This window comes from Staurois parvus, unplaced genomic scaffold (assembly GCF_062004578.1).
Source record: "Staurois parvus isolate SC_StPar_1 unplaced genomic scaffold, SC_StPar_1.0 ptg000011l, whole genome shotgun sequence".
Classification (NCBI taxonomy): domain Eukaryota; kingdom Metazoa; phylum Chordata; class Amphibia; order Anura; family Ranidae; genus Staurois; species Staurois parvus.
Window position 1 is genome coordinate 33445113 of NW_028317807.1, and position 12273 is coordinate 33457385.

Here is a 12273-nt window from a genome sequence, read left to right on the forward strand (position 1 = left end):
AAAACAATAATGAAATCATCATGTTGCTCTCTTAGGAGGCCATAAAGGGTAGGAAGCTGTCAGGTAGCCAGAAACTACAATATCTGGGACATCTCTACAAGTTCCCCTGTGATTAAACATTACAGCCTAGTCTACAACATGGCCAAAAGTGTAATTGGAGAATGAAGGACACCAAAGAAACTGGGAATGCAGCTCCAGGTTCCTGTATACCCAGATCCAATGACTTATACTGATGGAAAGTGTGGCTGGGACGGAGCCAGGCTGAGGCTGCTTCTACTCTGGCGACTGTTGGGTTTTGTTGGTGTGCAATATTCGGGGCCTTTTTCTCTTTTCACACTGCATACATTGAGTCAGGATGGGATCTTCCCAAGCCAGCACTGATGCATTTTGCCACACCCATGGGGCTTAGTCATGGGGGTGCTCCATTGTGGGGTGAAATGCACCAGGGCGTAACCTGGATGAAGCTGGGCCAGACTGGCTTCTACTCTGGTGACTGTCTGCACGTTGCAGTAACTCGCACCACACGTCACCACAACAATGTACTATGAACAAGCCCTTAATGCATTTTTAACCTATGCAAAAATGAATTCAGTGGTTTCTTTTATATATTTACCTATATCTACCTAGCATTCAACTTTACAGCTGAGCTCGACCAGATATAAAAGACACAAATGATTGTAGCTTTATAATCATTAAATGTATTTTAAGTGCAAGTAGTGTAAATACATGATTGTGACCTGGAATTGGCCTCTTACAGTCTCTGTACAGCAGAGCTGGATTGTGGGAGAAAGGAGCAGCACAAGGAGCCAATCGGTTATGTGCTGAAAAGGAGAATGTGGATAGGAGGAGAGAGCAGAATGACAAAGAGATTAGCTCATCACTGTGCTGTGTCTCCTTATACACTCCAATCACAGGCTGGGGCTGGTCCAGGACAATCTGGTCTCAGATGAAGTGGGTTGAATGATGCTGACCATCAGACTAATGACATCTATGGGCAGGCAAAAGGTACTGCTAGTGAAGTCTATGGATTGAAGGTGACTATTGTGTGAATACTGTTTTTGCTATTCCATATTATCTTTAATGGGCTAATCATTTTTATTTTATGTTTGCTGGAGTTTTGCTTTAAAGTGTTACTAAATCCACAACAGTAAAATCAGTCTGTATATGCAGTAAAGCATGCTTGTTATACTCACTGTGGAACCTAAGGGGTAAATCCTCTGCATTGTGTAAAAAGGCTGTTTGATCCTGTCTTCTCTGATCCTCCCCTTCTTCCACAGTCCCCAATCCATCTGCTGACAGTACAGAGCCCTAGGAGGTACTCTGCACATGTTCAGTTTTGTGTGTATTTCTAGAAAGTTTTTTTTTTTTTGCTGGGTGGGTGGATGTGATTGGCACAGGGCCAATCAGCACTGTCCAGAATGAGGGTCAGGGGTCGTGCAGCCTCATGGGATAGTCAGAGGAGAATGAAAACTTCTCCTACAAGCTTTAACCAGTGCTCAGCTGGACACTGATAGAAGTCACAAGACTGCATTATACTGCTGATGAGAAAAGGTATTGAGCAGTTTATATTTACTAAAATAATTGCATTTCCATGTTCTGTGTACTGTGGGAGACCAGATATAGTGAACGCAGGGTCCTGGGTTTAGTAACACTTTAAGTGAAATTACAAACATTGTTACAGAATGAAAACCCACAGTGGATAATGAGTGTTTCTCTTGGTTTTATTTCTGCTTTTTGTGTGAACGAAAATATCTATATGTACATATCCTAACACGCAAACCTGTATATGGCTTTTTTATGATAGGATGCTATGCTAACATGCTGTTGGTTCTGTTTTCCAGCCTTCTCCGTGTGAATGGTGCCGGTGTGAGCCCAGCAACGAAGTCCACTGTGTGGTGGCAGACTGTGCCGTACCAGAGTGTGTAAATCCTGTATATGAGCCAGAACAGTGCTGTCCAGTCTGCAAGAATGGTGAGTGTGATTTGGATTGACTGTCAGATACACTCATTTACTCTCACAGCAATGTATTATGACAGACTGTGATGTTCTGCTCCTGTACACTTTTTCACTTTATGTTCCTTTTTATTATAGCTCTTCTTTGTAGACCTTATAATAACATTTCCTATGAAGTGTTTATGTTTCAGATTCCTCTGACATAAAGCGAACTACAATTTAATATATAAAATGGGATTATTTAGCTTGAGAATATATGACAGCTCATGAATCATGCAGAATGATGAAAACATGGTGGTCAGTTGCTATAAGGGAAATAATATCTAGCAATCTAAGGACACATCTGTAGACCTGTCTGTGTTGCCTAAAGATTTAATACTGCTGAGAAAGCCCATGGCCATGATATAAAGACCAACGGCACAGAGCTGTAACCCTATAGTTGAATTACAGTATATAGTTTGCAGGCTAATATAGTGATTATATGATTGTTTATATTGCACAAAATTCACTTTTAAAGAATGACTTTACTTCTATAGGAATCACTGATGTATGACAGCATTTAGTCAGTAACTACAATTTCACTGGGGTTTTATTAGATATAGCTGGACTCCAAGTAGCAAAATATATGTATGGAATAGTATATATGGTAGGAACTCTGGAAAACCCTGATCCATCATCTTAAAGTCCCAGGATCCATCCATCCTAAGAGGAAGTTTACTGTACTCCTGTCCTGCCCAGGGATGACCATTAGATGACATCAGTATTTAATACAAAACACGCATTACTTTACACGTTCTGGTGAGTGCGCATTTCATATACACCTGTTTGCACAATCACCGTCTCCAGGAAGATATATGATTCATGGGCACTTATAGTCACCTAACGAACTTTTAAATATCTTTTAAATACATGATTGTGATTTTGTGAAATATTTTATGACTTTACGTTTGTTTCTTTATACCTGTTTGATCTGATTTTTTTATAATTTTAGTGCTGCAGACCACTGTTTATATATGTATGGAATAAATATACAGAAACCTGCCAAATGATTAGTAATTCAGTGTTTCCAGAATTGTGATCCAAGTGCACCCCTACCAGATAGCTCAACCAGACTCTCGAATTCCAGAAACTCTCAGCATGCTGATTGGACATTGAAAGAACAGCAGACACTGACATGGTCATCCCTCTGTAAAGTTTGCTCTGTCCTTCTGGCAGCATGTTCAAGCATCAATGCCTGATTGGCAGCTAGTGCTGGTCCTCCCTATTCCAGTCTGAGATACCGTACAGGGGATTCTAGGGGGTTAATATTAAGACATTTAAAGATACTGCATTCCGAAATACATTTTGTGATTTAAATAATACACAATAAATATAATTCGGCTGCACTCATTTGTGTTTTTATATCTTCTTAAAGTTAAATGTTAAGGACAAACATATTTGAACTGAAGTTTTGGACTTGGTTTAGTCATAAAGTCTGAGTAATGATCATGCTAAATAAAGACTTTCTGTAATAATGTGGTACTTATCCTCCATAATAGTCTGATATTTGGCAGTGATGGAGCTAGACAGTCCTTCATATTGAAAGGATTGAGGTGTTATAGCAGCCATATATACCTGCCAACTGACTGTTCTAGATGGGCAGGATCTTTAGGGAACTTCAGCAAACTTATAGGAAGAAAACAAAGTAAGCCTAGTAGAGGGAAATCTTGTCAAAGGCTTGTCATACATTAATTTATTTTTTTTTAATTCAAATAGCAGGTTGAATAAAAAAAAAAAATACCCTATTCCCCATTCACACACTTGATGTGGATGGGGGAATCCCTCCTACTGTGCCATTTTGTTCTGACAGCAGGGATCCTTCCTCACCATCAGAAAACACTGATCAGTGTTACTGGCTATAACCGGTGGCACTGATCGTTTGGGAAAAACCTGACAGGCTGGCTGTACAGAAGCAGGACGGTAGATTGACTTTTGTACAACCAGCCTGCCCATACATGAATCCCTGCTGCACTGGCTGAATTTCAATCCATATATGGTTGCCTTAACTTACTGAGCTTGCCTACACCAAACTCCCCTTTAGAATAGGAGAAAATAAAATGTTGATGATGACATATCAGTTGATTTTTGATGTATCACAGTCAGCTATCTATTGGTTTTTAAGATTACATCATCATCAATTTTTATAGAATGACCAATACAAATATTAAAGTAAGAAAAACATATCAAGAAAAGCCAAGTCAGATAATGAAAAAAGTGCCCATGATAAGTCTATAATAAAATGGTGAAAGTAGCTAAGGTGAACAGTTTTCAAATAGTTTGATGTATTAAAGCAGCCTTTCTCAACCTTTTCAACACAGAGGAATCCTTGATATAACTTTCTGGTCTCAAGGAACCCTTGCTAAAAGTTACTAATTCTACAACCCTTGATACATTAGTTTGATAGTCAATGGGAAGAATGCTGCTTACACTTGTGGTCTTTGAGAAGAATGACCCCCTTACAGATAGCAGCTAAAAAGATAAATGGTGTCATTGGGAACTTATCTAAAAGACAGAAATTGCTCATTTCTCAAAGAACCACTAGCAACCCCTGGAGGAACCCTAGGGTTCCATGAAACCCTGGTTTAGAAATGCCATATTAAAGAAGAATTTTCAAAATTGAATACAGAGGAAAATTGGAACAAAAGAAACTAGAGGAAGCAGGTAAAAATAAAAAAATAGAAAAAAAGGAAAGAGCAATAATGCTGTCCAGACACTTCCCATGATCTCTGCGTATTGCTTGTTCTTTAAAAGGTATTAAGCAGTAGATTTTGTTCGATCAATAAACTATGAACTATACCAAAGGACAGTTTATGGATTTAAAAAGGAAGAATCAGATTTTGGATGTCAAAAGATTCGTTAAATATCAGGGGCTAAGTGATGTATAAATACTACCATTGATCTATCATTATCTTTGAATATTATGGCTGCAGCAAGCAGACGTCTGAAAATACCCTTCTTAACTGATGTTATATAAAGAGTAAAAAAAAAAAAAAAAGATAAAATCAAATTTTGCTACTCAACCGTATTATCCTGTTTCTATAAAAATCTGCATCCATTTAATTTATGTCTGTGTCTACCATTCATTCTGCACTCTTAATATCCCCATTTGAATCACGCATGCAAATGCATTGCACTGCATTGCAAAAAGTGTAAGTGATGATGAGTTGTGAAGCAATTCATCCCTGGCACCCCTTCAGAGAAGCATGTTGCTACCTGCTGGCTATGGGATGGTGCAGACCTTAGCTTTGCTATGCTAATGAGTTCTTTCATTACTGTTCCAGAAGCAAGTCTTAGAATGTAATCAAGCAACTAATGGCCAAACTGCATAGGTAAAATCCACACCATGCAGTTTCCAGCTCCCTCCCTGGAACATGCACATCTAAAAGGTGCCCAATGTGTTCTTTCACTTTTGTAATCAGCAGAAATGATGTATAGCTTCCCCTTCTGGCTGAAGAGCCAAAAAACTATAGTTGTAGCTACAGGGATGGACTGAGGATATGCACACATTTTCATAGTAAGAAGAATATTTCAACAAATATTCTTACGGGGGGGGGGCAGAGTCACAGATGGAGTGCAGTTTTCTGTGTGAGTGCAGTTTTTGTTGGAGTGCTAAGATGCAGTTGAACACAGCAGTTTAAATAAAGCAGGATAACTCGAGCAGCAGGAAGATACAACAACAGGAAACTCTACTGCACGCTGGATAGACTGCAAGCAAACACCCTGGGAAACATCTCCTACAAGTCTGAGTCCCACTCCATGTACCTTTGTAATATGTCCCCTCTACTCCTCCTTTTCATATTACTATCCTGTGTTCCCAAAATCTAATTTCTTTACCCCTCTGCTCCACCCCAAAACCTTTACATCTCACCCTCACTGCTACCATCTCCCTACTACTGCTCTCATCACCTCCTGCTGATACTTCACTCTCCTGCTGACCCAAACACCAGGACTGGAAGGCATGTACAATCATGTACATCCCGCTCCCATCTTACTTTCCTCACCCCTCTTCTCCTAACCTCTGGGGATATCTCCCCAAACCCTGGTCCTCCAGTATCTCACCCCCACACCAGGCACCCTCTTTCTTCCATGAATAGCCGCAATCCCTTCAATTTAATATCAGTCCCCATGCTCCTAAATACCACCCTCCCTTTTCCATGTGCGCTCTGGAATGCACGCTCTGTCTGTAATAAGCTCACCTCTGTCCATGACCGTTTTGTCTCCCGCTCCCTTAACCTACTAGCAATTACAGAAACCTGGCTTCAAGCAGCATATTCTTCTTCTGCATCACTTTCCTATGGAGGCCTCCTCTGGACCCACTCACCCAGACCCAGTGGTCGGAAAGGAGGAAGGGTTGGTTTGCTTCTATCCCCACTGAGCACCTTTCAAGTCCTCCCTAACCCTCCCTCTCTATGCTTCTTTTCTTTCGAGACTCACTGAATCCGGCTGTTTTCTCCCATTTCTCTGAGGATTGCAGTGATCTATTGGCCTCCTGGACTGGTGACGCACTTTCTTGATGATTTCTCCACCTGGCTACCCTACTTTCTCTCCTCTGAACTACCCACTATCATTCTTCCAATCATCCCCATTAATGTCAACAACACGGTCACATCCCAACTCCTAACCTCATCTTTTGCATTAGCACAATGTATACAGTCCTCCACTCATTCTGAAGGGAATACATTAGACCTTGTTTTCTCCCGTCTTTGCACTCCTTACAACCTCAAAAACACCCCCTTTCCTCTCTCTGAAGATGAGGACACTGTGAAGGTGATGAGATTGTGATCAAACACTTATCCCTCCAAGCAGCAAAAAATTACCCGCAGAAACCTTCACAAGTTGAACCCTGCTCCTTTCCACTCCGCAACTGGCCAACTCTATGACAGAATCTCTCCCCTGTCCTGCCCTGACCTGGCTACTGCTGTCTACAACAGTTCGCTTTCATCCACATTAGACTCACTTGCTCCTCTAACAACACGAAGCATCAGGCCCCGACTATACAACCTTGGCAGACTGACAACACCAGAAATCTTAAATGACATAGTCGTGCGCTGGAGCGATTGTGGCGTAAAACCAAATCTCACCAAGCATTCACCTTATATAAATCTGCTTTCTTAACATACAATTCCTCCCTCCATGCTGCCAAACAAGCCTACTTTGTCACTCTCATCAATAGCTTGTCATCCAGTCCTCGTCGTCTCTTCTCTACTTTTAATTCTCTACTTTCTCCACCTCCACCTCCACCCAGTACCTTACTCACTGCTCACGAGATTGCAAATCATTTCAAAAACAAGATTGATGCAATTTGTAGGGGCATTGCTACTGCACAGACATCCATCCCACTTAGCATACCTTATACTAAACCTCCCTCAACACTTTCTTCTTTAGACCTTGCTACTACCTAAGGTCACTAAGGTTTTCTCAGAAGCCCGTCTCACTACCTGCCCCCTGGATCCTGTCCCTTCACAACTACTACGGTCACCCTCTTCTTCCATCCTATGCTCCCTCACTCACATCTTCAATCTCTCCCTCTCTAACGGTGCCTTCCCCTCCCCTCCCCTGCATACATCACTCCCATACTTAAAAAGCCCTCCCTGGATCCCACCAACATGAACAACTTAAGACCCATCTCCCTCTAAACTCCTAGAAGGCTTAGTCTACAATCGCCTGAACTCCTACCTCACTGACAACAACCTTCATGACCCTTTACAGTCTGGCTTTCACTCACTCCATTCCACTGAAACTGCCCTACTAAAACTCACTAATGATCTACTAACTGCTAAAACCAATGGCCACTACTCCGTACTCTTACTACTTGACCTCTCTGCAGCTTTTGATACTGTTGACCATCCCCTTCTCCTCAAAAAACTCCACTCTCTTGGCCTCCAAGACTCTGCTCTCTCCTAGTTCTCCTCCTACCTATCGCAGCGCTCCTTCAGAGTTACCTATACCTCTGCCTCCTCCTTTCCACTTCCTCTTTCTGTAGGGGTCCCTCAAGGTTTCGTCCTTGGACCCCTACTTTTCTCCATCCTTGGTCACTTCATAAACTCCCATGGCTTTAAGTACCATCTCTATGCTGATGACACACAAATCTATCTTTCTACCCCTCACCTCACCCCTTCAGTCTCCTCTTGCATTACTAACCTACTAAGCGACATATCGGCATTGATGTCACTCCACTTCCTCAAACTCAATCTTTCCAAAACTGAGCTCTTAGTATTCCCCCCAGCCCATGCCCCCTCCCCTGACTTCTCCATCAAGATCAATAACACAATCATCAGTCCCTCCCCTCATGCCAGGGTACTAGGTGTAATCCTAGACTCCCACCTGTCCTTTCAGTCCCAAATCCAATTGCTGTCCAAATCTTGTAGACTTCACCTCCGTAACATCTCCAAGTTACGGCCGTTCTTAACCTCGGAAACCAGTAAGCAACTTATTCACTCCCTTGTTATATCTCGCCTTGACTATTGTAACTCCCTCCTCATTGGCCTACCTAATCGCAGGCTATCCCCTCTTCAGTCTATCATGAATGCTGCTGCCAGATTCATCCACCTTACTAATCGTTCTGTATCAGCCACCCCTCTCTGCCAATCCCTCCACTGGCTTCCCGTTGCCCAACGGATAAAATTCAAAACATTAGCAATAACATATAAAGCCATTTATAACCCTGCTCCAAATTAAATCACCGATCTTGTCTCCAAATATCACCCAAACCACACTCTCTGCTCCTCGCACGACCTCCTGCTCTCTAGCTCCCTTGTCTCCTCATCCCATGCTTGTCTCCAGGACTTCTCCAGAGCTTCCCCCATCCTCACAAACTCTCTACCCCAAGTTATCAGACTATCACCTACTCTGCTCACTTTTAGGCGATCTCTGAAAACCTATCTCTTCAGGGAAGCCTATCCTGCCCTCAGCTAATAATGGAATCTTCTACTTTTCCTACCAGTCCATCCCCCACAGTTACTACCTTTTGTACCACTAGCCCCTCCATCCTAGATTGTAAGCTCTGAGGAGGCCCTCCTATCCCTCTTGTATTGAATTGTATTGTTGCTGTATTGTCTCCCGTTATATTTTAAAGCGCTAAGCAAACTGTTGGTGCTATATAAATCCTGTATAATAATAATAATAATAACAAATACAACTACAACATCTTGTGTCGGTAATTAATGCTCTTAATAATGCCTAATGTAATAAATTTAGTACTTCTTTAACTGATGTTACTTAGATAATAGAGTCAACTCAGGGTGTACTAGAACTATTTTCAATGCTCATTGTTTTAAATAGAAAAAATTGTATCCTCAAAACATTTAATCTTAGTGCACTATCTCAATGTGTGAATGTGAAATAAGTGAATGTGCACCTTCAGCTTAGGGGCAGTAATGAGACTCACCACCCAATCTCCATACCCCTGTAAGTCCACTCACATACCTGTGAGTAGCTGTGCAACTAAACAGTCCCCTGAAATATAACATAACAGACAACATTCCCCAGATCTGCACCATTTCCCCTGAAAAAATGACCATAGTCCATTAATAGCGGGTAGTTACCTCTTAAACCATGCTACACAGTAACAATATTTTATGCTTCACTAGATTTGCATGCTATATGTAGGTTTCCAGATGGGTAAGCTGTCTATGGTAGCAGGTGAAAGTGAACTCTAACAGTCATTGTTTGTAAAGGTACCAGATGCCACTGCGTGGAGGACATTTGTGATGTAAATCACCATGTGAGTTGAATGAGTTTGCAGTGGCTAGTTAACTTATTTGCAATCAGGTTTCTTTGGTGCAGCCTTTAAGGTTGAGTATTTGATGATCAAATAGAAACTGAGTATTACCAACTAATGATGCAAGGGTGCCAATCTAGGAAATAGTAAAGATGTATTTGTATCCCCTCTTGTCAGGAGATGGTGTCAGAAATTGCATATAGCTTTTTATGTTTTTTTTTTTCAAAGAAACTGTAATAGTTTGCATGTGCATTTAACATGTGATATATAAGGATAAGCTATGTTATTTGTGAAAAAATCTAAAATCACCAAGGAAACGGTGTATCAGCAATTTCATAGGTTCTGGTTCATTAACTCAGTTCAATACCTATATCCAAAAGATATAGCTGTGTGTTCCAGTTTGTGTCACTGAAAACCTGATTGAATGTTTCTGAGAATTAACAGAATTTATGCAGCAGTTATAAGAAATTGACATTACCATAACATCAATGATGTTCCAAAAAGAAAGACAATAACCTCAGTCATACTGGACCAAGGACTGATTAAGCCTTTTCAGGACATGTTGCACAAGATATGTGTACATCAATCTTTATGGCTTTTTGTGTAATATACAAATGACTTGAATCTCTGGGGACTGTGTAGATCAAACCTACTCTATTCTTGGATCAATTACATGTAAAAATAATGATACAAAGGGGATGATTAACTGAAATGAAAAACACGAGTGGTTTGTCTACTTTGTTTGCAGGAATATATTGCGATGCACACAAGAGCTTTCTCAAAACAGATGGTAATTTACATGCCATCACCTCCATCTCAAATGCAGAAAATAAAGGCATTTATTCCTAATTTAAGAGTGGTGGGCAGATCCATCTGATTCCTTTATATCGCGATGGCTAAATGTTCATCCAGTTAGCACAAATGCAGGCAAGAGTAAAACAGCTATTTATGAGGACTTCCATACACCTGATTCAGGGTCGTTACACATGAAAACTATTGCTTGGATAGATCAAAGTGTGCAGAGCAACGAGGCAACATAATTTGTCATGTAATGTGAGTAGGCAAAAAATACCTATAAAGCCCTCTACTACATTACTATAAAATAAAATATCACATTTTTTTAACAGATATATTATATATTATCACTTTCACTACAAATCCAAGAAGTAGGCAGTTTATTTCTCTTTATAAGTCCAAGTGCAGTTTTGGAGAGAGAAAAGAAACTTTCTATTCAACGATATACAATAAAAGAAGTTGTAGCAAATGGTATGGCTGATACTGCTTTTGTTATATAACATGCATTTGCCTGTGTCTTCTAGGGTGCTTTTCAAAGGACTCTTTAATATAATCATATGATTATCTGGACATATTTATGAAGCAGCAAATCTGATGTTCACCATAACATTTGCTGTAGGTGCACGTGTTTCACCATCAGTGAATGCTTGGTGCATTGGGCAATCACTGCGTCATACATTTGCCATCAAGTGTTTCTTATATGTTTTTGTATTGAATATTGGAATCATATATGTTTAAATAATGAAGGGGTTAATGTACACATGGGATTAATTAATGTTTCTGTATAATGGTGTATGGGTGGTGGCTTTGTCATTTTTGGAAAAAGGACTGTGCCTAGTCTGAAACCAGTCAGGATAGAGCTGGTTCCTGCTGGCTATTTTAACAAATGCAGGCCATAGACAGTTTGTTTATTGGCCGATTTTTCATCTGAAAGAATATTTGGCTGATTTTTGCACTGTTAGTGGGGCAATGGCATCGACCGATTTTCGCGGTTCCTCCTCATTTCTTTTATCGGTCATGCTGGAAAAGTTGCAAAAAACGGATGATTTTCGCAGTCATTGGTGGCAACAGAATGACCGATGTTTCATTTTTCGGATGAAAAATCGGCTGATAAACGAACCATCTATGGCCTGCAAAATGAAGAGTATTATTTTACATCTCGGTGTGCAGCATTCCTGTTGCTGGTGCAATTGATTGCATCTCCAAAATACCCTTTGATGGGCAGTTCGTAAGCCTAAGATAAAGAAACCAGGCTCTATTTAGACTTCACTCTGTCCACTTCAGCAACTTCTAAGGGGGTAGTGCTATATTTACATTCCAGCAGCACCAGGGATATGTCATTTGCAATGGGAGTAGTGGCAGGGCAGCATTGGTGGTGGGTCATCATGGCAGTGGGCCAACATCATTGGGCATCGATCATTGTGACTAACATGGATCTACATTGCTGGACAACATGATTGACCTTGTATTTATATTGTATTGTGAGATATAATTTTTTTAATTTTATTCAATACATGAGTGTTTCACAGTGTAGGTGTTATTTGCAATTTACATTTTCTTTGTAAATGGGTAACAAGGGGTACTATGTACCTCATACTCATTCACCTTGGATGGGGAGGGATATCATGGGGCCCCTTATTCTAAAGAAGACTTCCAGATTCCAATACATTTTCCCTGCATACCACACATTCTTTTGAGGGACAAAACTGTGGCAAAGACGCCCTTGTCCCCATCAACACGGGAACAAGGTGCCTTGAAAGGTACCC

The 12273-nt window shown here is 40.7% G+C and overlaps 1 protein-coding gene across 1 annotated transcript in view; it reads left to right on the forward strand.

Moving 5' to 3' along the window:
* VWC2L (von Willebrand factor C domain containing 2 like) overlaps positions 1 to 12273 on the forward strand; it is a 266691-nt gene that overhangs the window by 136475 nt on the left and 117943 nt on the right. Inside the window, exon 3 of the mRNA XM_089672319.1 lies at positions 1842 to 1971. Coding sequence (XP_089528445.1) covers positions 1842 to 1971 — 130 coding nt within the window. The remainder of the gene's footprint in view (positions 1 to 1841; positions 1972 to 12273) is intronic.